Source organism: Vanacampus margaritifer, chromosome 6 (genome assembly GCF_051991255.1).
Source record: "Vanacampus margaritifer isolate UIUO_Vmar chromosome 6, RoL_Vmar_1.0, whole genome shotgun sequence".
NCBI lineage: Eukaryota > Metazoa > Chordata > Actinopteri > Syngnathiformes > Syngnathidae > Vanacampus > Vanacampus margaritifer.
Genome location: NC_135437.1, coordinates 15,521,127 through 15,548,735, shown reverse-complemented (window position 1 = coordinate 15,548,735; position 27,609 = coordinate 15,521,127). Strand labels below are relative to the sequence as shown.

Below are 27,609 nucleotides of genomic sequence, written 5' to 3'. Positions count from 1 at the left end.
AGATGCTAAGGAAATTGTGATGATAACCACAGAACGGGGAGCCGTGCAACATAGGAAAATGGTAAGGGCAACCCTTGATATTTATTTATATTGCATGATTTTTTTTGTGACAAATATTACAAAAATATATATGACGTAACAAACTAAAAGTTGGGATATTTCCTTTATGTCCTAATGGAAAATTAGCTTCAACTCTGTATTAAATATAAAATGACGATAGCTGACGATTGCTGAACACACACTTCTTTTCTCGATGAACATTCATTTCACATGACTTTTTGTATTACCACTTACTTGGTTTCAAAGTGTAAACACATTGAATTGGGAACACGGAGCTAAATAAGCAGCAATCATATTCAATAACCATCCAGCTTTGTTGACAGCGCTCGCCATTCACATGGAGTTTGTTATTATTACGCCTTCAGACATCTACACATGAGGATTACGTAAAATGCTCGCTCGCTTACCACAGCCTGGGCAACATGGAGCAAGCCTAATGGAGGCGTTTAAATCTGAGCACATTAGGAAAGGCCCTGCCATGTGAGCTGTCACTTGTTGCTAGGCAGAATTCACCCAGCGCAAGCCCATCGATACCTTAACCTAACCTAACCTCATCCAAACAGCAGGACCAAACCGAATGCTAACCCTAATCCTAAACCAATTTGAAACCGGAACCATAGTTTAAAACCCTAATTTGAAACCTTACTTTGAAAACTGAGGTCACCCATTATGACAGTTGAATTTTTGTATGCAATCATTTTATAGTCATTGTTCTAAAATGTGACCTTGTTTGAACTCTTACTCTGAAACCCTACTTTTAAACCCCAACCCTAGTTTAAAATCCCACTTTGAAATCCTAAAATTACTTTCAAAACATCATTTGAAACCCTGGATATTGTTTAATTAAAACCCTACTTTACATCCAAACCCCTAGTTTAAAACCCTACTTTGAAACCTTAAACGTAGCTCAAAACCTTACTTTGAAACTCTGACTTGAAGCCCCAAAAATAAGTTAAAACCCTAATTTGAAACCCTAACCGTAGTTTGAAACCCCACTTTGAAAACTGAGGTCACACATTTTGACAGTTTAAATTTTGAGCCCATAATTTCATAGCCATTGCAATAAATTGTGACCCTCCTTTGAAAGTTTACTCCCTCTCTGAAATAAATCATAACCCTAATTTAAACCCTACTTTAAAACCCTATAGTAATTTAAAATCCTGCTTTGAAATGCTAACCCTAATTTAAAACCCTACTTTTGAACCTCATATTGGAAACACTAATCATACTTTGAAATCCTCATTTGAAACCCTACCCCTAGTTTAAAACAGTAACCCTTATTTGAAACCCTAATTTGAAACACTAATCTTATTTTAAAACCCTAATTTGAAACCCTGCTTGAAAACTGCATTTTGAGGTTTTTTTATTTTATTTTTTTAAATAATGTTTTAGCCACTGCTATAAATTGTGGCAATACTTTGAAACCCTACTTTGAAACCCATAACCAGCCCGTTATTCACATACACACTGCACCATGCTAAGTTGATTGATTTATATTTAATCTTGGCAGCAGTTAACAAGTTTTTGTGTGTCTGTGTGTGTATGACGGCTGAGAGGGTTCAAATGTGACCAAACTTTGATGTACAAACCATCTTTTGAGCGTGATTACGTGCCCCGTCTTTTAATAGTAACACGACTTGTCTCGTTTGCGTCAGATTGTGATGTAATATTTCATTCTCAAAGTCCGCATCATTCGCCTTAAGAATCAGCGGGTTGTTACGTAACATTCCAAAAAAAGACATCCACGTCTTCCGAAGGCCTGGGAGAAGCTAAAAATAGAACGCTGGGCACGAAAAGGAAAGGACGGGGTTATATTTAGCCAAAGAGACACCCCCTCCGCTTCTATTAATAACAGGCGATGTTGCTTTCGGTCCTGAGTGTGCCTTGTACTTGCCAGGACGTCTCCATGTAACGTGCGCTCCATGAGTCAAAGAGACACATGCCGCCCTCTGAGGTCTGGCTCTCTCGGATCTCATCAAATGTGCGCACACTCTTGCTTCTTCGCAACCAATCCTGCACGCGTGCATATTCCGCGCTCGTGGGAAATAAAAAGCGGTACGAGGCATGGAGCGATGTGAGATTCATGCTGAGCTTGTTCAAGTAGGCTTTATTGCTTTGGAGCGCCAAACAGGCGGTCCGGCAGCGTGTGAAGAGGAAGACTTGATGTGTGATTCCCTCAGTGGGACAACCTCAAAAGCTAGAGAAAAAAAAAAAAAGCACGCTGGGCTGTTGTGAGATGTTTGTGTCCTCAGATAAAGTTGTTGAGATGGGAAAAATCCCTGAGTGGTGAAATAATGTTTTTTTTTTGTTGTTTTTTAATAAACAAACTTCAATAAGTAATGCGACCAGCTGAAATTAGGGATTAAAAATGATATTTTCGTACAATTCATGGTACTGGAGTTTTTATTTTTCTTCTCTTAGTTTATTGCCGGAAGTGGAGTGTAACAGAGGCAACACATGATGGCCGCCCTCTGCCCTCAGCCACGAGAGCCGACTAGCAGGTTCATGTTATTAAAGTAGCATTGTAGCTAGCTAGCATCACACTCTTTAATAAGAACACAGAAAAGCGCTACCACGCTAAAACAATAACTTAGTTTGTTTTGCTCTTCCTTCGCCCCCTCCCTCCAAAATCCTTACTCATGTTGCCTTCACAGCCACTCCAAACCATAGGAAACTAAACAACTTGTGAACTATATGTAGCATTGCTACGCTATACGTCTGTGGCACTGATCTGAATATATGACTGGATAGCCGATACGCCCGTGCATGCCGTTGAAGTCACAGGGCGGCCATCTTGCTCATCCCATCTCGCGAGCACAGCTCGTAAGCAGTTAGTATAAGGCCGGGGACGGGGTGGGGGGTTTTGTGGCGGGGTGGTCACTATATTTTAACAAGTAAAAAATAAAAAGGATCGTACTTTGTGAAAAGCGCTATACAAATAAAGCTTACGGTACGATACGGTATGCCGAGAAACGTTTCTTGGGAGGAGCAAGATGGCGGCCTCACAGCTTCAAAAGTATTGGCCTTTCGGCTATCCAGTTATATATTCAGATCGGTGGCTTGTGGTCAGTGTGGGTTCTAAATTCTCAGTCGGTACTGACTCGGTTATTGACGATCGACGGACAAAAAAACACTTCCGTCAATTTTTCGAAGTTTCCCATCATTCGTCAACAACACGGGCGGCCATCATTGACGGCTTGACGGACCTTCTGTCACATGCATCTTTTTCAACTTCGCATGGTTAAAAAAAAAGTCCTGTGTTGTTTTGTGTATTTTGTGTGGTTTCGGCTGCCGTGGTATGTCGGAGTGAAGCATCTGCGCCGGTTTGTGAGTCGCCACGGCTGTCTGACATGTGACTATCCGAGCTTTATGTGGGAGCTCTTGTTTGTCCTATTCTGCTCCTTTTCTACTCTTGTCAACAAAACTGTGATACAAAGTGTATTTTCTTTCAAAAATTAACCGGCCACGTGTTTCCTGTGTGTTGTGTGTGAGTGCCAATTAGCGCTTCTATACTTGGCCACCAGTGGGAGGCAAGTATTATAAGAAAATAATAATAAGGGCTGAAGAGGGAGTTAAAAGTCATACGCTGATAAGCACAGACAGAGGCTCATTACATGTTGGACAGAACTTGAAAAAGAAAACTAAATAAATAGAAGTTGTAATTAGCACCCTGTCACTTGTTAGCAAAGCAGCCCACGCACTTGGTCGATGGGATTAAGCATCCAGCCATTGTTTCCCCTCTTTCTTTCTTTTTTTAAACCATATTACAAAAAAATACTAGTCACTTGCTAATAATTCTGAGGTCCCAACATTTGTGTTTGTTTATTTACCTGCTTTAGCAAGCAGATACTTCCTGGTTCGTGCCAGTGCTGTTATGCTAATATATACGAGGTGACAAAAGAGATTTTAAATAGTCATATTTATTGAAAGATTCTTACAGAAATAATCATTTTAAACCAATTTCATCATGGCTTCCATATACAAGAAGAGTAGAACCAGTGCTGGTTTGTGACGTGGCAAACAGATGGCACATGTTCTCATCATGGGTGTTATCGTGTTTACACAAACGTCATGCGAATGCCATCGACAGCCAGAAGAGAAGTAAAGGCTCGTTTACTTGGAGTTAAGGAAGACCGACTGGTTCATTATGCAGCGGGATCTGTGGTCTAACCTGTGCTCAGTTTTTCACGGGATCAGGCCACCAGCTTGGCTCCATAAAAAGCTTGCTTTCCATCAAGCAGTACGGTTCTGTTTTGTAGGGATTTTATACCACAAAATATGCGACCCCAGCATCAGAATTGGGATGTTTTAGGGATTCATGGATGGTTCCATCATACATGGGCAAAACCAGGTTTTTCCCCAGGCAATTTTAATGGTTGAGCTGTCCAATGCTACCAACCCCAACCGACCAAAAGCAAGATTTAGGGGGTTCTAAGGATCAGGAAAGTCAATTTGGAATGTAAGGGCCCAGATACACAAATTGGCGTTGGACAGCGTTGGGCCGACAGCATGCGCTGTCTAATCAGTGTAGTCGGATCAAGTTGGAATACGTCGGGGAGGAGGGGGGGCATTTTCAACAAATTCGACATGTTGAACCGTGCCGGGCGTCGGGGCATTTGAGCAATGTGATTGGCTTTTAGCTAGCGAATCAGCAAGAAGAGGAAGTGACCAACGCGGATAAAGAGTACTGACCTGGACTTTTTTTTTCTTTTCTTTTTTTATCGTCACTCTGCTGTACCCTCCGCTTTTGAACGTACAATGTCTGTCTGGACAGAAGATCGAGAAGATGACTTTGTCTCTTTGGTTCAAGAGAGACCGGCATTGTATGATATTATCGTTAAAGGGTATGCCGACAAAGGTTTGACAGCCAAACTATGGCATGACATGACGTGACTGGATATAGCAGTTAGGATTTACCTTTATACTTGAGAAGTATAGCAACTGTTAGTAATTAGTAAATATAATCACGTTAGCTGGCTAACAACACAGACAAAACACGCTCAGTTTTTGGTGGCTTTAGGAATAATGACTACCGCCGCCGATGGTATGGAGGGGAATTACTTCTCGTGCATGCGCTGAAGGTACGTAATAGTCAGGGTTACGTCATTTTTCTACGCGACGTGCGGACGTCTAGGCTGACGCCACAAAGGGTAGGTGTCGGTCACATTTGGCCGACGTGGGCTTGGTGTATCGAGGCCTTAAGTCACGTAGGGATGAAACCAAGTTCTTTTCAGACAGTTTTTGGTGGTGCTTTCCTTCTACAATGTTGGGCAGTTCTCGGGCAAATTTAAGGTTCCAGGGATTGTTTGAACAGAAAGTCATACATGGATGATACCAAGTCCTTTCTAGAAAGATTTTTGGTTACGCGTACCACTGGCATCAGCTCTGTCCTTCAACGACGAGGACAAAAATGGGATTTGGGGGCTTTTGAGGGTCCAGGAACGGTACTGTCTGGAAAGTCATGCAGGGTTAAAAACAAGTTCTTCCTGCAACGTTATGGTTGAACTTTCCAGTCGTACCAAACGAACCGTGTCCTTTTAAAATGTCGGGGGTGCCAAAAGCAGGGTTTTGTTTTTTATACTGTTTGAAATCCCTTTAGAGTAGAATCTCTTACAGGGTTGAAACCAAGTTCTTTCCAGAAAATTCTCGTTTGACACCATCCTTGTGACCAAATTGAGTTTGAAGGGTTTTAAGAGTTCAAGGATCATTCAATTTCTAGTAACTTTGAAACGTAAAGTCACCTGTACAGCACTGAAATCGTACTTACATGGCTTTTTTTTATTGTGGGGGGGGGGGGGGGTCCAGGGGTTACTCGGTTGTTGTTTTAAAGTGAACCGTACTGCTTGTTGGAAACGTGGCAAACAACTTGGATGAGTCTGACAGAGGAGTGACTTTGTAAAGTAAAAGAGAAACTGAACAAAAAATCTTGATCTTTAGGAATAGCTGCACAATTCCAAAATCAACCTGTAAGATTATTAAGGCAAAACAGTACAAACAAACTCCAATGATACTCTTATTTTGAAAATCCACTTGTTAGAAAATAACGTACACATGCAAACTCAATGCATGCTGGGATAAGAGAGGATATTCATCAGAAGCATTCCGTGGAATAACCGTGTTCATATCATAAGAGCCAGCCCCCCCCCCCCCCCGGCAAAAAAAAAAAACAGCGCGCCTGGCGGGCTGCAATGTGAATAAAGCGATGGACGGAGGCGGCGACCACCGTTTTTCTTGCCTCGGCGACCGTCAATGCTCTCCATTGTTACTCCTACACGGCCTCAGAGGAACAGTGATTTCACACTTGGCGGCATCATGCAACCAAACTGCTGGAAGACATCCAAAGCCCACCCTGCAACTCCCCCGTCGTCATGCGAGCACTATTCATTCACTCTTCCCGAGGGCAAGTGAGTGAAAGCATGCCAAACAACGGATGGATCCAATAAAAATAGTCCTTTACGTGCTTTATATATGTTAATATCTATATGGAACATTGATTGTCACCACCAAAACACACTGTAATGTGTTGTTTGCTTGTCAATTCCTAGGAATCGATTTTTAAAAATGACTCACCCTGCCTGCACTCGTCTCTATTTGGTCACTCATACATGCCTTCAAGTCTATTTGACGACAGTTCGGTCAGCTTTGCACTGGACGTGCATGATTTTTTTTAGACTTGAGCTAGGCCGTTGTGTCGCTGTGACCTGTACTCTGGCACACTTATCCAGTTGAAGCCAGTTAAGACTATCAGGTCACACATCTTCACATGGGCTAGGCTGAGCCGTCCCCCGTGTGGGCTTGGCGATTAAGACAGTACTGTATAAGAATAAAGACCATTTTGAATAGATTAGACCTTCTTCCACGTTCAGCAGAAAAGGCTCCAAAGGTGAGTACTCGATCTTTCTGGCATCCAGTAAATATTTCAACTGAGAATATTCAGTCTCCTGGTTGTTATTATTAGAATAGCGAGCATTCAAGATAAAAGAACCGGTCAAAGTTCCCATCTGAACTTTTTAATTTTGAAATGATCACTTCTACAACATTCCTGGGAAATCACAATGTACCAATCGCTGGTGAGCAAGAGCTAGACCTGCTTAACAGAAATGCAAGCAGTCTAAACCAATCCATGGACAAGGATCTAAAAGGCTCAAGAGTAGACAAGACGAATGATCAAACCCAAGTCAACTGTATTGGTTCATGATGGAAATTGAAAATACTGTAAACAATGACAATAGATTTTAGACCAACTCTAGAGGGGGAAAAAAGGGCACTCTAAAACAACAAAAGGGCACTCTAAAACAACAAAAGGGCAAAATTAATGATCAATGAGTCCAACTGTATTGGGTCTCAAAAACTGAAAATGACTGAATACATAGACATGGAACTAATCGGTTTTAGACCAATCCAAAATAAAACAGTTGGGATGAACCAAGTCAACGGCATTTGGTCATGACGGAAACTGAAAATATAGAAAACAAATTAGGAGGTTGAAGATTGGAGACCAACCAACAACATAACATCAGCAGAGAAATAAGTGGTCTAAACCAACCCAACGGAAAAGTAAATGATTTAAATTGATCAAACGGCAAAATAAACCAAAAGAAATACAAATGATCTAAACCTTTCCAAAAATACATATCCAGGCATAAGCATGAAAATGAAGCTTTTTACCAATTGTGGAATTGTCCAAAGGGGTTCTAGACCAGCACAGCATAAAAACAAGCCATTATCCACATCATTATCTCTCCTACTCTAACTTTTCTTGATAACTACGACACAAAAAATAAATAAAAATAAATCAGGACTGGCAGTGGACCAAGCTATGTCTCCTCAAGTCTAAATTAGCTGCACTGGTTAGCTTCGGCTAATTAGCTAATCAGCCTACCGAGAAGCGCAACTGTTCATCACCGATGCATCCAAGTGCTGCATCGTTATTCCACATCTTTGTGAAGTCTTACAAATTCCAGATCCCGGCCTTAGAAGCGTCAACTGTCGCATTTTTTTTTTTTAACAAGGTCGCTGATGGCGCAATTAATGGCGAGCGACATGAAAGCACTGTTCCTCTGAGAGCACAATCAAAAGTCGACCAGGCTACACAAGCGTCATGCATGTTTCATACGCGCGTTGAATGCACGTACGTGAGACGGGGAAAGCGAACTTGTCGTCATGAATAAATGAAACGAAAGGCCCTTATGGCTCGCGATAGAAGCTCTACGAGCTGCACACTATACTCTATATACTCATTATATACTGGATGGACGGTGGCACCAACTGGACACAGAATTAGGGACACAACCGGATGAAATCCAATGCAAAAAAAAAAAAAGTGACAGAAGTTGGAGCCCATTTTTGGTGACAGAAGTGGGATCTAAAATAAAAATATAACTTATTCAGCTATGGGAATAGAAAATATTTATTACAAATATTTTGATCCTGTTTTCTCCCGTGGTCCCAAAATCTTTGTTGACAGAAGTGGGAGTCCAGATGAAGACCAGGCTGTTCATTTAGTTTAATTTGGTTACCTATATGTGGATGGATTCGTTTTTACATTGAATGTTAAAATGGTTTAGAATAAGCCTTTGAATTTACATGATGTCCACATTTCTGTTCTATCATTACTTCATGTGTTTAAAAAAAAGAAAATTAAAGCATTTTCATGAATTGTTTGCTCAATCAAACAAAATAAAAATTAAAAAAAAAAAAATATATATATATATATATATATATATATATAAAATAATAGCATTTTATTAAGTCAGAATTTATTTTTGCTTTGGATCTTATTGGACTGTGTACCTAATTAAGTGTCCAGTGCATCTATATTAACAAGCCATTTTCGGTTTGCTTTCAACAGTTGATGCTACATTTGTCACTCAGGTGCGAAAAAGAAGACAAATACATGTAAAAATAAATAAATCAAAATAATAGTCAACAGTATCAAAAGTCTGTCAGACCACCCTTTCATTGCCGACAACACACCAAACAATTACACCAAACAAAGTGTTGGAGGCGGGGGGGGCAATGCTACAGAGTGTCAGTGTTCACAATATAGAGTTATAAAAAATACAGGCCTGTCGTTCATCATTTAAATATGAATAACTCAACATAGAAACACGGATAAGGCCTGTTAGTCATAATTTAAATATGATTACAGGCCTCGGTACAAAATATGATACATAAAGAAGCAGCATTACATGTAATAATAAGATAAATATCATCATGAGCCCATACACCAAAGAAAGGCAGATATTTGTACAGTGTATAAATATATACTGTATTTATATGTATAAGAAAACATTTTACAAGCGTGAGTTGGATGCGTTTTTTGAGGCCTGACTTTAGAAAATGTTGTAAACCTTAATAATCGGGCCTGGAATTTGTTCGTATCGTGAATAGGAAGTGAGTAGTCGGTTGTTTGTGCTTGACTTTACATTAAAATAAACAAACAAAGAAATAAAAAGAAAAACAAAAAAATGAGGGCTGTGGCTCAAAGTAGTGCAGTTTGGGGACGGACTCTTTTTTTTTTCCTGAACTTTGTGCAACATGAATAATCACCCCCGCACTCTTTGAGATTGGAAGTGGCCCTGAAAAGTTGGCAGCCGGAAGCCATTCAATTAATAAATCAGTGCAATACTTTATTCATGGATCACATTATTATTATTCTTAATGAGAAACTGGCGAGGAAATGTATCAGAACTTTTTGAAGCATTTACACTATGTGAGTTTAGTACAAAAAAAGGACATTGTCATTTACAATAAATATTGTCAGCTACCATAAGTACGATTTAGCACGGGTGTCAACCGTCTCATCAATTTCGATCGTCATGTAAGGCGTGTACCATCATTTATGTTAGCTTTTATGAATTATGACCAGTTTGGTCAATCGCAACGGTATGATTGGTTACGACGGGAATTGCCAGTTATTACCGGTATCAACAAATCCAAAAGGTATCGTTGGTGATAACGGGTACGGCCAGTTAGTTATATTAGATATCTCGACGGTTATTGCCACTTACAATGTTTTATTATATGCGGCGCATATCGTCCCTTCCGTTGTTTATCATCAATTACAGTCAGTATAATCCGTCGTGTCGGGTATCGCCAGTTACGATGGGCATCAACAAATACGATATTGTTGCATTGTCTCTCACGATGAGAATAGGAATATCCAATTACTACTGTTATCGTCAAGTTGCGACAGATAGCGCATCTGTTCCCAGTTTAGGTAAGTTATGACGATTATTACTAGTTAAAACGGGTATTGTCAAGTACTGTATTACGTTTATTACCAACGATAACGAATCGATGATCATCCTTCACAGCAGTTATCACCAGTTATGACGGGTATTATGATGGGTACGATCAATTATCGATGGGTAGGATTGACGATGGTTATCATAAGTACTGCAAGTTATCGTCTGCTGCAAACATTTCAGCCTGTACTTTAACTCAAGAAGGAAAAATGTGTAAATGCTACTAGAACTTCAGCAGCCATTCACTACCGGCCTCTTGGATTTTTTTTTCCTTTTTTTTTTTTTTTTGAAATGAATGCGCTTGGGATCAGACAGTGAAAAAAAATTGTAAGAATTCAAAGGCTTGAATACCAACAACAGACAGGCTAGCATGCTTTGGCAACACACTGAGAGGTAGGAGGACAAAAGATATGCAAAGAAAAAATAATGACGACACGCTGTAGTTCTGTTTTGAAGTGAAGGTTGTGGATTACTGCCGAGCTACGGTTCCAAAAAGCCATGTGGAAGAACGCTGCCAAAAAGTCAGGCCGGTTCAAGTCGGTGGGGCGAGACAAAGCCCTGAGTGCAGGACGACAGTGCATGCTTCTCTTTAACTAGCACATGCTCCATTGAATAACATAGTAAATATGAAAAAGTCACACGCTCCAATACTGCATCCTCACATTGATTGGTAGTTGTATCCTTTTCCAGGCCTCAACTTGTAAACATTTATATATGGAGAGACACATTTCGCTCACAGAAGCGGGATCCCAAATACAGTCCGTTAATTCACGCGGCTGAGCTCACAACCCTAAAACGGCTACCGTTCCCACTGTCAGTTCGTGCGACGTCCGCCTGCATGGCGTTTCCGACAACAGCGATCGGTCACCACCTCAAAAGCTTCCAGCGAAGATTTGGAAGAAGAAGGAGAAGACGAGTCCTCGGAAGCTTAGATCCGGCTTACCCGTCTGGTGAGGAGAGGGTGAAGAGCCGGCAGGGGGCACGGCGTGTAAGGGGGTGGCAGCGGACCGGGTTTGATCCCCCGTGTCCTCATGTAAGACAGGAACTGGTCGGGGATTTCCGCCAGCACTTCCTTGGCCAGCCGGGCCATGCTGAGGATGTGGTTGCCCCTGCGGTCGATGTAGTCCCGGAATGGAACAAACTTAAAGATACGAATAAATGGATAGTATGTTGTTCACATTTGATAAAGTGTCCTTTGAAATAGTGTCAGACTCCAAGGCATGATACTGTATGTACTGCCTTTCTTTACAGAATAAATTTTTGCTAAATGTTGCAATATGTTAGCATGCTAGCTTTTAATAATTCCTTAGTAGGCTAGAAATACAGAGGGAAAGTGCCTCTTGTCTTTGGATATTGCCCGATGTAAGCACACCAACTGCTAGCATGTGATGTTGTCTAGCAGACTAGCGTGTACACAAACAAAAAGGTGGACAAGGACTTAATGAGTAAGCTAACTATTTTTTTCCCCTTTTATTTCAAAATCCCTGTGAAGATTTTCTGCTGAGTCATGACAAGAGCCTGGGAACGTTTCATACCTGAACGATGTCCCGTTCCGCAAAACGTCCTTGGGAAGAGATCCTCTCCTCGTCCCCATCCAGTTCGATCATTTCTGGGGGGGACAGCAGTCGAACACATTACACACAAATGTTCGACTTTCCTTCATCCTAATTTTTCTCTGTCCAGGTTGCTATCTTGCTGCGTTTTAGCATTAACAGCTGTTAGCATATTAGCATTCTATCCTCTCAGAAAAAGAAACTGACTACAGGGCAGGATGTAATATTTTTAATAATCTGCTGTCGTACTTTCTCAATCCTGGTTTCGATCTGGATGTTAGCATGCAAACTGTTAGCATGTTGCTGTTTTGTACGGTATCAAGCCGTTCTTAAATAGTACCCTAAGGGCGCACAATGTAGATTGTTGCGAATGCTAGCCTATAAGGTAGCATACTGATAGCATGCTCGTGTTTTATCATTCAGATTTATCATTACAAATAGCACGGGATTAAAAGGCAAGATATAAAATATATCGCTATCTGATTTAGCACTTTAGAACTTAGGTTGATTTCTTGCTGTAATTTAGCATACCAACTGTTTATATTCAATCAATACTCATTCAAAATATTAAGCATATATATTCCTCATCAATCTGCTTTAGCAATTTATTTACTTAGGCAGCTGTATTTTAGCATAGCAATTGTAAGCAGGTTAGTGTTTTATTCATTCACATTAAAAAATAGCACCCGTTTAACAAGCTGCTTCAGCACTTTATGTACTCACCTAACTATCTTGCTTATTTTAGCATAATAATCATTAGAACCCTCTCATTTAATCATTCTCGTTGGAAACTGCTCCCCCATGAAAGGGAAAATGTTAATAATGTGCCTGAGAACTTTCTGTTCAAAGTTTGTAGGCTGTTAATCTTGCTGCATTCGGGCACACAGACGGTTAGCATGTTAGCATTTTATTGTCATTAGAAAATAGTATCCTTATCAAAGTACATTAGCGTGTTAGAAATGTACCATGTCATAAAATCTTCATCGATCCGTCTCAGCGCATTCCCTATTCAAGTTGTTATGTTGCTTTGTTTTAGCATAGCAACTGTTTGCATTCAAGCCAGTATCATGACTCCTGCCCAGTTCTATAAATAAAAACTCTACTGGGCGAGTGTTTTGCTGCAACGTTACGTGGGAAATAAGCGCTCGTCCGCCGGCGTGACAACGGGGAATTTTCCCCTCAGCGGCGGCGTGCCGGGGAAGAGCAACAATTATCGAGAAGAGGGCATGGCGAGAGAAGCCTTGTGCCATGTGGGAGCGGAGATAGCGAGCGTGGAATGGAGGATTAGCGACGAACGCACACACGCGGGCGCGATCTGCACGCCGCTTACCATCAAATTCTGCTGGTCCGACCCCGACAATTATAATTGACATGGGCAGAGAGGCGGCCTGTGAGGGTGAGAGAAGAAAGAAGGCATCAGAGGCAAGGAGGGGGGATTTGGCACTGTTTGCTATCTTTGGGGCTGCAGGCTGTCAGTGAAATAGTGCCGCTAATTACTGGCTGAGCCCATGAGAAAAAGGAAGCACCATTGTGGGGGGGGGGGGAGACTAAAATCAATCTGCCTTTTTCTTGTCTGCTCACTTTTCTCATTTCACTGTTGGTAATTAGTGTGTCCAAAAGCAGAGATAGGAAACTTCCAATGAGGTAACGGTTGGGCAGAGTGACACGGCCTTAAAAATCAATCCCACATTTTTTTCCCCTCACCCCAAAAAAAAAAAAATCTATTTTAGAACTTTTCTTATTAAAAAAAAAAAACAAATACACTCAACACACACACAAGCATACAGAACATAGGCTGTAAAAAAAAAAAACGGAATCGCTTACGTTGACAATGGACTCTTTGGTTTGAGCCATGTCCGTGATGACGCCGTCCGAGATGATGAGCAGAATGAAGTACTGAGAGCCGTCCGTTACCGCCGACGCGTACCTGCAATGGCGGGAATGGTAGTAAGGATGGGAAATGAAAATTCAGTTCCTAAAACCAGTTTCGGTTAGCATCATGAAATTTGGTAGACATGTCAATCATGAGTAGACCCACACAAAAGTCTACAGAAGCCAAATCCAAATAGACACAGGGTGTCGGCCATTTTGGTTTGAAGTGGACATTCTAGTTAGAGAAGTGTCACACTAAAATTCCGTTTAAAAAAATCAGCCCCTAGATCCAGTTTTAATTAGCAACACCACATTTGGAAGACATGCCAATCATGAGTAAACCCACACAAAAGTCTAAAGAAGTCAAATCCAATAAGGCACAGGAAGTCGACCATTTTGGTTTGAAGTGGACATTCTGGGTTCAGAAGTGCACACCAAAATTCCGAAAAAATTCAGACCGTAGATCCAGTTTTTGTTAGCAACATATTATTTGGTAAACATGTCTATCATGAATAGACCCACAAAAACACCTGTAGAATCCAAAAAGACACAGGAAGTCGACCATTTTGGTTTGAAGTGGACATTCTAGGTTCAGAAGTGCACACCAAAATTCTGTAAAAATTCAGCCCCTCGATCCAGTTTTTATTAGCAACATATTATTTGGTAAACATGTCTATCATGAATAGACCCACAAAAACACCTGAAGAATCCAAAAAGACACAGGAAGTCGACCATTTTGGTTTGAAGTGGACATTCTGGGTTCAGAAGTGCACACCAAAATTCCGTAAAAATTCAGCCCCTCGATCCAGTTTTACTTAGCAACAACAAATTTAGTAGACATGTCTTTCATGAGTAGACCCACAAAAACGTCTAAAGAAGCCAAATCCAAATAGACGCCGGACATCGGCCTTTTCCAGATCACTTGTCCTACATAGTTTGCCCAATTGCTCCCAAACTTGAACCACTTATACAAATTAGACAGATGGACAAAACCTTCTTCATCACATGTGGGTGGAGCACGGTGATGAAGTTTGATGATTGGTCATAAAATGTGCAACACTTATTAATACCTGGCCACGTGGTTGATGACCGGGGAGAAGTGGGTGGGCCCGTAGAGACGCACTGACTTGAGACTTTGGTAATAAGCCTCCATCACGCCCTCGATGCCGCTACAGTACGGATTCTGCGGGTTGCCGTTCTGCCAACACACGCACATAAAAGTGATGATGAAACAAACAAAGCGGCAAACTCTTAAAGGAGCCACGTTGCATTATTTAAGAGCTCCGTACGTGGGAGGCTTTCTAAGCTCTGGTGTAATGATGTCACACGTGCAGCAGCCATTATGGGAAGATGACCACGTTTTAGCCATTAGCACTGTTAGCGCTAACGAGAAACATCTGGAAGGAAGCGTTGACGAGCAGATGCGATCTGGATATCTGGCACCGCGCGCGTTGTGGATGGAAATCCAGACTTGTGATTGACATAAACAAACGACATAATCATGAAACTGCCCCCCCAAAAAACACAGGAAGACTATTTTGATTTAAGATGGACACTTTTGGAAAAATTCAGCCCCCAAAGGCAGTTTGGCTTAGCAACATGAAACTTGGTAGACATGTCTTTCAACAATAGACCTACAAAAAAGTCTCAAGAAGCCATGCTTGAAAAGACACAGGAGGTCGGCCATTTTAGTTTTGAAGCGGCAACTTTGGGTAGAGCAGTACAACTGAATATTTGGGGAAATCTTAGCTCCTAAAGCCAGTTTTAGTTAGCGACATGAAATTTGTTAAGCATGAGACCCACAAAAAAATCGAACCAAGAAGCCCTGCCTGAAAAGACACAAGATGTTAGCTATATTGGTTGCAAGTCACGATTTTAGGTTCAGTAGTGCACCCTAGAATTTTGGGAAAATTCAGACCCTGAAACCAGTTCCAATTAGCAACATGAAATTTGGTACACACACCTACCATGAGTAGACCCACAAAAAAATCTCAAGACGCCATGTCTTAAAAGACACAAGCAGTTTGCTATATTGGTTGGAAGTGGCCATTTTAGTTTGTTTTGCACCTAAATCCAATTTTCTATTTTTTTCTCTTGTGAGTAGACCAAGACACAGTAGGTCAGCCATTTTGGTTTGAAGCAAACATTTTAGTGTAATTTGAGCCATTTTCACAGATTTGGTGTGAAAATTCACGCCATGACGTTGCCTCACAAATTTGATCTCTATCTTAACTTGCTTAAGACAAGACAAATCCTCTCTAGTCCTCACCAGGGCAAACTCGTGCGAGACGCGTCCATCGGGGGGCAGCTTGGCTCCGAAGCCGAGCGCCGGGAACATCTTGTCGCTGTCATAGTCCTGGATGATTTCGCCCACCGCCCGAAGCGCCATGGCGTAGTCGTTCAGCTGGTACGGACTCATGTAATGCAACGAGGTGGGCTGCGACGGGTTGCCTGCGTGGGCAAAGAACGGACACGGGTCAGCGTGGGGATCTCGCATACCACAAGGACTGAGGACTTCTTAAATGAGCCTCAAGTCTTAATCTTCATTTTTCAAGCAAGTCTCAAGTTACGAGTCAAGTTGTCAACCCAATAAATTTAATTTATTTCTTTTGGAGAAAAACTGTTTCCGAAATATATTATCATCCCCTACAATGATATCAAAGAACAATGCTTTTTTACATTGCAAGAAATTACATCCCCAGAAGTATCACATAAATAATCACCAGCCCCAACCCCACCCCAGCCTCCTACTTGAGTGCCTTTGAGTAGTTTTGTAATAAAAACTCGCCCGTGGCCTCCAGCCAAACTGCCAGGAATAAAACAATTATGCCGCTAATATCACCATTTCTACGTGCAATCACACCGAGCAGCGGCGGGATGACGGGGAGACGCGCCAGCACGCGGCCCCTAAAAGTTAATTACGGTTAATAACTCTGCTGCTGTTACGCATGTTTGCCTCCAGGCGCCTCATAAAGCCTCACAAGAGAAACATTAGCAGTGCTTCCGAATGGAAACTTTGCAAAAACTAGTGCTTTTTACTTTTTTGGGGTGTACTTTTATTATGGTTCCGCCAAACTTATTGAATTTATTGCCATTGCACATGTCGCAAATACAGTACAGAGCCTAAATAAATAAATAAATAAAAATCACTTATTAGTTTAAATCAGTCCAAGAGAGACATAAAAAGCAATGACGGGTCACCAAAATGACATCCCAAACTCTCAGATGAAAAAGAAAAACATAAGAAATGGGGAGGGGGGTAAAAAGACTAAACTATGCTCTTGTAAGGGAGAAGCTCAGTATGGATATATGACCTCAGCAAACAGCCACATCACCACAACAAATACCATTTTCTTTTTTGTTAGATTTTTTTTTTTTAAATAAGACAAATTTTAAATTTGCAATTAAAATTGTAATTATTTGTTGATTAAAAAATATATATAATTTTTTTCCAAGATTTTATAAATAATTAAACATAATTTTGCGATTTGATTAAACATTCAAATAAAAACATAAAAATAAAAATCTTAAAAAAGGTATATATATATATATATATATATATATATATATATAACACAATAAAAACATCAAAAATCTAATTTAGCACACATTTTAAATTCAAGTTGTGCACCCCAAAATTTGGGGAAAAAAATGTCCATTAGGTCACCTTTACTGAGCAAAATTAAATTCTGTCGGCACGTTCAGTACATCTGAGTGACATTTAATCAGAACGTCGCTCGACAAACAAAAGAGGGCGACGTCAATCTCGACAAAGCGAGCCCAGCATGTTGCCTTCCGTCGCTTCAAGCGAGAACACGCACTCACCGTTTGATGCCGTGAAATCGATCGCCACCGTGAAATTAATCTGCGTCCTGCAAAGACAAAAAAAAAAAAAAAAAAACGGGATATTAAATCGGCGCCGTGTTGTGCCGTTGAAAAGCCCGCAATTAAGAAGGACGTTACAGCCTCGCGTGCCCGTCTCCATTCTGGCTTACCCGCCTCGGATGTAGTCCAGGAAGGACAGCTCGGTGTCCACCAGGCACGACAACAAGGTCACCTGCAACACAACGACACTTACATTAGGAAAATATCACGGCGCAAATAAAGATGCCGGCAAATGTACGTACTGAAATTATAATGGCTTCACAAGCTAATTATGTACCTTCTGCCATCTAGTGGAAGAACATTTTATTGTTGCATCTGCCACTATATGATGCTGGCATAGATAGCTGAACACAGATACAGTATATTATTTTTATTTTCAGACCAATAATCCGTAATATTCCATGTATAATAAACTCCCTCCCATATTAAATTTGAAAGTAGTTATTCTCTCTATACCAGTTCATAATTTGGTACTGGTGTCCATTATTATCACTTGCATATTTAGGCACACGCCAACTCACCGTTCCTGAGTTTTGGTACTTTTTCTTCTTCTTTCCTTTCTTCTTTGGATTTAGCACCTGTGGAGGAAAACAACAAACAACCTTACACTGATTGTCTTGTGTTGGTTGCCACGGCGACACCCGATGCTCGTCAACACGACGGGGATGGCAAACGGCTGCCGTTACTTTTGTTTTTAATCCACCGAGCGTCACCATCGAGTTGACAAAAATATCGATGGACCGATTTTTGCTGCATTGTCCTTCATGTGCTGGAAAGCCTCACAAGAAGGCATGGAAGCACGTTGGAAAGAAAGGCAGTGTAGGCAAAATGGAGGTGGCATGTTTGATGGCATGCAAAGGAGCTGCAGCGTCTTCTTCTTCTCATCGTCAGCATTTTTCCTCGCTCTCGACCTTCACTGGCGGTTTGATCACAGAGACGAGGTCGATGAACTCCACCGAGTAGTTAAGCAAGGGATGCTGCCCTAATACTGATATTTGCACTATACACACACACACACACACACACACACACACACACACGCTTACCAACGATGTAACATGCACTAGACGCTTTATTAGGTACACCTGCACCAAACTAAATGACATCCAACACGCAATTAGGCCTTCCTGATTTTACAACTATTATATAACTATTGTGTGTGTGTGTGTGTATTTCGGTCTTTATCTTTGTGTGTGTGTGTGTGTATTTTTGTTTTACTATCATAGTGGGGACCGTCTTGTCCTTGTGGGGACATTTTGTTGGGCCCCACAAATTCAGACCTCTTGTTGAGGGTGAGGGGGAATTAAAGAATTTTGTCCTCTTTGCGTGTTCCAAAAATGAAGATAGATTTAATGTAAGAAAAATACACCTTTGCAAAAATGATTTAATAAAAAACAGAGAATCTCTGGACAAATAACGCCTCTATCATCACTTAAACATCGTGGGATTCAGAGCGTCAAATGTAGCTCTTCCGCGTGTACAATAGCTTCTTATAGTTAAAAAGACCTCCTCCTTTTCATTTATAGACTAAACATACTCTCTGGTACTTTTCCGTGAGCAGATGGCGTAAACAAGGTCAGGTGGATGTTTTTGAGACAGAATGTGTTATATAGTTGAAGGATTTTCCCATAGCAAAATCTCATAAACAAGTTGAACCAAATTTACGGTGGCCGTGACTGATGAAGAAAGTAAAGAGTGTGTGTGTGTTATTTCAAAGCAAATTTTGTTTTCAAGACCGAAATGTGCGTGTACAAAGCGCTGAGAAGGAACTTTTTTAGACTAAATAGTATGACCCAGTTTAAGGTCAGATTATACCGAAATCAACACCATCTGCTCTGCACAGGACACAAAATATTTCGACAAGGCTAATATAAAGAATTAAAATGTTCATAATGTGTAACAATAGTTGATATATGAAATTAGGTATTAAAAATGTTATAATATCTTTCAAGGGCCAAGACTTGGTTTTAGAGTTTAGGTTTGACTTAATGGTTAAGGTTAGGGTAAGGGGCTAGGACAGGGGTCAGCAACCTTTCCTGTCAAAAGAGACATTTTAGGCCAAATAAACAACAATAAATCTGTTGGAGCCACAAAACGTTTGAACATTGTATTAGTAGTCTAATGCAGTGGTCCCCAACCACCGGGCCGCGGACCAGTCCCGGGCCGTGGGACACTTTGGACCGGGTCGCGGCGGGCTGCACAGTTGAAAGAATTAAAAAAAAAACGTACTGTACTTCCGGTTAATTGATTAGCCAAAGCTTAAAAATATTTTGAAAAGTGACCGGATTCTCTTTGTTTACCACAGATTCTTCGGAAAATGCTAATTATCTTAGTCGCGCAGCGCTGATGCTAATCGACCAGTTAGCAAAATGAGTAAAAAAAACGACATATTTGGAACGTTGGAACGAGAAAAGGCCCAGTGATGAGACAACACAGGAGCCTATGACAAAGACTTTTCAGCCTTTCTGTCATTTCTGACATTTTTGGCAATTTTATGGACGTATGGTAATTTTCTGCCTCTCCTTTTTTTTTTTTTGATTTTATAGCTATTTTTTTAAACATTTTTTCTGCGTTTTTTGCTATGAATTCTCTGACATTTTTGGCAATTTTGTGGACATTTTATGGTCATTTTCGGGATTTCTTCTTTTGATTTTCGAAATTACTTTTGGAAAGTTTTCTTTTCTGTCTTTTTTTAATAAATTCTCTGGCATTTTTGAGCAATTTTGTGGACATTTTAATGGTCATTTTTTGCCTTTTCTCTTCCTTTTTTGACATTTTATGATCACGTTTGGGACATTTTTAAGTAATTTTAAAAACTTTTTCATCCACCTTTCGTTTCTCTTTCGACTCTGACACTTTTTGAATATTCTTTATTTAATCATTAATTCATTTAAAGGACATTTTATCTGAAAAATAAAAAAATATGTAAAAATTAAATAAATAATTCCTAAGATTTTTTTTTTTGGTAGAGATCCACAGGGAGCCAGAGGAGAGGGACTAAAGAGCCACAGGTTGCAGACCCCTGGGCTAACATTATGTCAACGGGATGTCCCCACTAACACAGTAAGCCAAATGTGTGTGTGAACGTGTGTGTAAGACATTACCTCATAGATATGGAACTGTGACTGACTTCTGGACATTTCTCTGTAGCTGGTGGTGAAGTCGCCGATAAAGTCGTGCCTGTGTGCGAGGAAGGACACGGTTAGGGACACACACACACACGCACACACACACGAGACAACATTATCATGTTAAAAGCATGACGCGCGCCTAATCATGTCAGCAGATATGAAGCGGCCCCGCTAACGAGCCCATTGGTGGTTTACATAATTGAGAGACATGGACTTTAATTGCCACATAGGCAAATCTGACATTGGGAAATTGCGTGAAAGCCGATAAAAGTTTAGCGACGTTAGCAGCTAATCGGGCTCATATAGCTGAGTTCGTGCCCATCATCGTTCTGCTCTCGTTGCAACATGTACATAAAACATCCATACTGTACAAAGTGTGACAATAAGGAAATGAGGCTGTGAGCAAATTGGCCAGATGTTGCGTGTCCTCACCCTCCGTCTCTGTCCCAATCGTAAACTTCCACCTTGATGCTCCTACAAGATGACACAAACGTTAAATATCAAATAAATACTTTCACATAGATGCATACTTTAAAAAAAAAATTTTTTTTTACATTTGATGAATTTTGCATAAAGCCATCAGAATGTTTAGGTTTTCAATTAGTTATTAATTGTAATAAAAGTGACATTTTGATTTTAGTTTTTTTTTAACTTTCCTGACAGGTAAAAGAAGAACTGTCATCACATGGTCTGATATTTAACCTTAAAATCATACATGAATAAAAAATGTGCTGCCGCAGGTTTAAGGTCAAGTCATTACAAATGCAAATCCCCCTTTTCTTTTCTTTTCCTAACAAGTGGGGGAGTCCAAGTAATCCAGCGCAAAGTGCAGTGTGAATGTGACACCATTAAAACCTGCTGCGCTTCTTCTTTTTAATCTCGTAGGCAAAGGCTACGCTTTAATCTTTATCAAGTGCCGCTTGGTCTATGCACATATAGTATCTATAAATTTCAATGAAATATATGACACGTGCATTCTTAATATGATGGATAGTCCGCAGATCTAAAAAGATTCATCAGACTACGGAAAGCTCAAGTAACTCTGCCTTCTCTGTGACTCATTAACCTCTAAGTAGGGATCATTAATACAAATTTGAATGCATGTGAAGGCTTTAACAGTTCCACACGAAACATTACTCAAGGTTAATTTGCTGTTATGTTACGCAATTAGCATTGAAACGACTCACACGGACATTTGTCACAAGTGGCTATGCAAAATGATATTCTTTAACTCTATTGAACTGTGCGCAAAAATATTAACATGTTGTAACAACTCAAAACATTTGATTATTATTACTTGATATAGAATATACGCAATGGTTTTGTTTAATAAATAATGATCATGTTTAAACACATTTATACATCACTCAATATTTATAATACAGTGTATAAATATTGCAGATTTTTTTACTATTACGATATTGTCTTATATTATCATTATTATATTATATTGCAATTACATTTTTTATCACAGTACTATTATCATTATTTATTTTTACAATTTATTTTATTTTACTATATATTTTTTTACATCAATATCATTAGTATGTTTTTATATTGCTATTATTTTATTATTTCATTTTTATCACAGTAAAGTTATTATTATATATACATGTATCGTAATTAATCAATTAATTAGTGCATTGTAACAGTTCAAAACGACAAAGTAGAAAAAATCAGTGCACTTGTGACTTTTGAGGAGTATTTTGTTTTAATTAAAAATACCTTAGTTGTATATTCTTTACTATTGTAATGTATTCATTTGTATACATAAACAGATTCATTATAGGTATGCTTTATACTACTTTTTTTCAGACCAATACCAGTACGAGTAATCACTCACCAATACCGAGTACCGATACCTGTAGTACTTTTCAAATCTAACATTTCAAAAAATGACTTTTCTTTCTGACGCAGATTATGATGATGACGAGGATTATTATTAATAACATGAATGTTATCATTCCTCTTGTGAGTATTCTGATTGATGAAACGTGATGGTGGACCTGTCGTAGTCGCCATTACAGAGCGCCCTCACGGGAATCTTGAAGGCCTGCCACACGGGATCCAGCGTGTTCTTCACCACTTCAGTCTTGTGGCAAATGGTGAACCTGCCAGACACACACGCACGTGCACGTTAAGGTATATGCACGTTGTCGGAGCCCCTTCGCTGAGCATTTCCGCCGCCTCCGTGGACACCAAAATCCGGACAAAAGCAGAATTTGATAAGTGGTAAGCCTGCTTTCCCTGCGGGGCCAACTACTTGCATGTCAGCACTCTCCTTTTGAAGTTGAGGGAAGCTTTACAATGGCCACAGTTTGACCCCGAGACCCAAAGGGTTCTAGTGCCATTATTCCCCATTCCATGATATTGCAGTGTGCCAACAGAGGCTCCTGATTGGCTGACAGAAACTCAAACAGTCAGGTGAGACGTGTCCATATTGAATAACAACTTACTTTGTTATTATATGGAATTCTTTCAACATTTTCATTTATTTTTATAGTTCATACTTTTCATAATCATTAGCATTATTGTGTTTGAAATCAGTGTATTACTTAGAGTATTTTAAATGATAATTTTAATAAACAGATTTTTTAAAAATAATTTTACATGATTACACATATTTGTAAATTCATAATTTTAGATTATTGAAATAATACACAATATGATTTTATTATAGAATTGCTGAGATATTATTGTTATTAATATTATTACTATTACCTATTATTGATGATGATATTGTTATTGTCATGACTATAATAATTTTTTTCTCATGATATTATTATTAATTATTTTAATGTATTTTATAAAGTTTTTTTTAATCATTTTATATTTGTAAACCAATGAAAACAGAATACTGAAAGATTATTATATTGTTAATTTGTGATTTTTCATATTTTGTTTTAAAATTATTCTAACAATCTTATAGAATGTTATAATTAATTATACATTTAATATTATAATTTAATTAGATTTGTATTTTTTTAATGTTGTACTTTTATTTGAAAATAATAATAGTAATATAATAATAATTATTATTATATTAATAACAATACAATTATTATTATTATCATCGTTATCTTTATATTATTAACAATAATATTTATTATTGTTATTATAGTAATAGCAGTAGTAATAATAATAAATATTATTATTATTATTAATAATATTTTTGATTATTATTATTATTGACTAATTGGTATTTTTTTTTTACATAATAATAATAATAATAATAATAATGCATCGGATTTATATAGCACTTTTCTATCTAATTAGACACTCAAAGACGCTTCAGAATGGAACGGATACATTATTCATGCACTCACACATCCACACTGTGGTGGCAGTAAGCTACTTAAATAGCCACAGCTGCCCTGGGGCAGGCTGACGGAAGCGAGGCTGCCAGTGTGCGCCTACAGCCCCTCCGTCCACCACCAAAACATTCTAACCTTCCATACACCAGTGTGAGTAGTGCCTTGCCCTAGGACACATGATTTGGGGAGAGCGGGGATCGAACAGCCGACCTTCTGGTTACTGGCCGACCCTAAGCCACGGCCGCCACATCGCACATGAATCTATACATCCAGTAAAGTAGATTATATAAGAACAACACATTTAATGCATCTCGAGTGTACATGGCAACTTTCTGGAGCGTGAACATTCAGCTTCTATCTATGTGTGTGCGTGCGTGCGTGCGTGTATTTGCGTTAGTTATAGGAACGAGAGTGGATGTGAGCAGCAGCTTGTCAACTCACGATCCGTCTTCATTACTGCGGTAGAAGACGAGGAAAGGGTCCGACTTGCCAAAGAAATCCTTCTTGTCCAATTTGTTGCCGCAGAACTGCAGCAGGACCGACTCCTGCCAGCATTGCATGCACACAAACACACAGACATAAACACACAGTGTGACAGCTGCCATGGCGACCAAGTATGATGGGATGCTGCGAGGAGACTTTCCATTTGACTTAGTTTCATTGTTAACTAAAGCTTTGGAGTCATTCAGTATTCATAATGCGGCTATCGTTTCGATTGGTTTGTCGTTACAAGAAGTCACTCGCACTCACTCTAAATTAGCTAAATATTTTTGGAGAGTTTATTGGTATTTAAAAAAAATCACACTCGAGAGGCCAAAATTCATACTCTTGTTACCATGGCAACTAGCAAGCAACTAGAACATAGTGAATCACTGTAGCCGCCGTAAACCTCAAAACATCATTGTTGAATGCATCTATAGCAAACTGTGGCAATAAATAAACAATATGCATGCTGACATCATCATTTCTTCTTCTTGCGCTATATGTGGCAGCAAGCAGCAGCAGCAGCTATTTTTAGAAAGTCCGCTTTTGGACACTCGCCTTCTAATTTTAGCCCCGTTGGGAGCGTCCTCTGACAAACAAACACGAGGACTGCACTGAATTTAGGACGTGAAGGACGTTTGTGTGTCGGAGCGTCTTTTGACTAACAAACCCTCACGGTGCGGTGCATTTAGGACACGTAGGACAATTTTGTGTTGAGGGGTCTATTGGCAAAACTCTCTGTGGTGCATTTAGGACACGCAAGACGCTTGTGTCTTAGCGTCTTTATTAAATACAAACTCATTATGGTGCATTTAGGACATGTAGAACGTTTGGGTGTCAAGGTGGCTATTGGCAAACATTCTGGGGTGCATTTATGACACGTAGGACATTTAAGTGTTGGCACATCTCGTGACACACTCTGTGGTGCATTTAGGACATGCAGCAGGTAGGACATTTGCATCTATTGATTAACAAACGATCTCCTAATGTGTTACATTTAAAACTTGTAGGAAGTTTGTGTGACAGGGCGTCAGGTGACAAACACTCTCTCTATGGTGCATTTAGGACGCGTAGGTCGATTGAGTGTCGAAGTGTCTACGGACAAAAACTTTGTGTTGGGCGTTTAGAGGGCATAAGACGTTTGTGTGTCTCACCCGGCAGTTGCTCAGCTCCTCAGCTCTCACGATTAACGTTCCGCATTTCTTCCCAGGAATTCCGCTGCAAAAACAAAACAAAAAGTAAAAACACATCATGACAAGTAGCTTAGCTTAGCATCACAAGACACTTTTTAGTCCGCCATTTTTCTTTCTAAATTTGTGCAAGGTTCCAGAAAAGTGGAAAATTAGGAGACTCCCGACTTAACGCATTCACTGCCATAAATTAATTAAAAAAAAAAAAAAGATTATGAAAAATTTGGGGCGACGGGCAATTACATTTTTTAATTGTAATTAATCGTATGACTTCACTAGTTAACTCACGATTAATCGCAAATTTGATATCTGTTCTAAATGTACAATGAAAAAAAATTCTAGGTTTTCATACTATTGTTAACAAAAGTGGAAAAAAAATGTTAAACTAATAGAAATAGTTAAAATGAATTTTTGACGTTTATAGCCGTCAATGGCAGTGAATGAATAAAAAAAGAAAAAGAAAAGATTATTAAAATGTTGAGGCGTCAGGTGATTAAAATTTAAATCGTAATTAATCGCCTGACTTCACTCGTTAACTAACGATTAATCACAAATTTTATATCTGTTCCAAATGTACAATAAAAAAATTCTAGTTTTTCATACTCGTTAACAAACGAGGAAAAAAAAAGTTAAACTAGTGGAAATAGTTCAAATGAATTTTTGACGTTTTCAGTCATCAATAGCAGTGAATGAGTTAAAGTACGCTAGTAGATTTTTAGACCGTTAGTTTGCGTTATCTTAGTGTGCAGCTAGCAGATGTTTGCTGGCAAGCTAGCATATCTGGCTGTACAGACGCTTGCTAGCTGTCACAAGTTGATGATAGCAAGCTAGTTGATTATTGCTGGCGAACTGGTAAAGTGTAATTTATTTGACATTACCCTCTTAGCAGATAGCAGCTAGCTGACTGGGAGAGAGTCATTTGATGTTAGCGTGCTAGCTGGTAGCAGGCTAACTGAGCAGCTACCTTGGTCATTACAGTTTATTTCTTCACATCTCTCTTTTCTATACCATACTATTTTATTCTTTATTGAAAATAGAAACAATTGTGATTTTTTTTTGTAAAGGAAAATATATTTGATATGAAATACGTTTCAAGTCACAAATTAAAATCGTATGTCAAGGTTCCACTACTCAAGGCTCAAAATAAGCGGTTTCAGAGATCTGAGTTACCACATTTAGATTTAGGAATATTATTATTATTATATATTCAAGTTTTGATCTCGTCAGTATTGCAAGAAAAACAAAAGGAATTGACCTTGCCGTTCCAATACTTTTGGACGGGACTGTAAATCGTCTTGTTGTGCAACTCACATCAAAGCTTTCTCCAGACGGCTTCCCAGCGAGCCCACAATCTCGCCCAGCGTGCAAAAAGCCTGGCCTAGGAAATCCTACAGGGGCAAAAACAACCAAAAAAAAACAATGTTAGATGATAAATATGCTACTAAAAACATATAATGTACATGTTCTCAATCTGCCTCTGCATTACACAAAATGTATGGATGCATTTTTTTTCATTGTCGGAGAACTTCAATTTCCCAGCTGTCTTGAATGCAGCATGCTAGTTTTGACATGAGGAGGAGGCCCACTAGTAGTGTCCTTGCTCATGTCTGGGGGGGGCTCCACAAGAAGATTGGCTTCAGGAGCCTCAACAACAACAACAAGTCTGTGCAATGATATATACGCGCACACACGCGCGTTCATGTCCCGCAGGCGCAAATCTGCTGCAAAGATGCTGGCCGGAACGGAGTCGCAACACAGCAAGGTCCTCCTCCTCTTGACGACTAAGAAACATGACAAAAAGCTGCGACCTTTCCAAGAGGAGCTCGCTGGAAATCAGATTCGACTGCAAATGCACGACAATGTATCCACTA

General features: G+C 39.6%; 1 protein-coding gene and 1 long non-coding RNA gene across 2 annotated transcripts in view; one reads left to right on the top strand and one right to left on the bottom strand.

Annotated features, from left to right (window-relative positions):
- The first annotated feature begins 9 nt into the window (after positions 1-9).
- Positions 10-27,609, top strand: LOC144053365 (uncharacterized). The gene is made up of 4 exons (XR_013294398.1): positions 10-61; positions 20,590-20,683; positions 20,771-20,821; positions 27,449-27,609. It is a non-coding gene; the product is annotated as an uncharacterized LOC144053365 (long non-coding RNA).
- The window catches only part of LOC144053362 (copine-8-like), a 37,010-nt gene continuing 18,402 nt past the window's right edge, over positions 9,002-27,609 (bottom strand). Inside the window, exons 6-20 of the mRNA XM_077567753.1 lie at positions 27,050-27,126; positions 25,703-25,766; positions 24,507-24,610; positions 22,758-22,862; positions 21,184-21,225; positions 20,725-20,800; positions 18,142-18,198; positions 17,731-17,792; positions 17,561-17,607; positions 16,005-16,186; positions 14,806-14,933; positions 13,688-13,790; positions 13,194-13,251; positions 11,846-11,919; positions 9,002-11,451 (exon numbers count right to left, since the gene is read on the bottom strand). Coding sequence (XP_077423879.1) covers positions 11,239-11,451; positions 11,846-11,919; positions 13,194-13,251; positions 13,688-13,790; positions 14,806-14,933; positions 16,005-16,186; positions 17,561-17,607; positions 17,731-17,792; positions 18,142-18,198; positions 20,725-20,800; positions 21,184-21,225; positions 22,758-22,862; positions 24,507-24,610; positions 25,703-25,766; positions 27,050-27,126 — 1,392 coding nt within the window. The 3' untranslated portion in view covers positions 9,002-11,238. The remainder of the gene's footprint in view (positions 11,452-11,845; positions 11,920-13,193; positions 13,252-13,687; positions 13,791-14,805; positions 14,934-16,004; positions 16,187-17,560; positions 17,608-17,730; positions 17,793-18,141; positions 18,199-20,724; positions 20,801-21,183; positions 21,226-22,757; positions 22,863-24,506; positions 24,611-25,702; positions 25,767-27,049; positions 27,127-27,609) is intronic.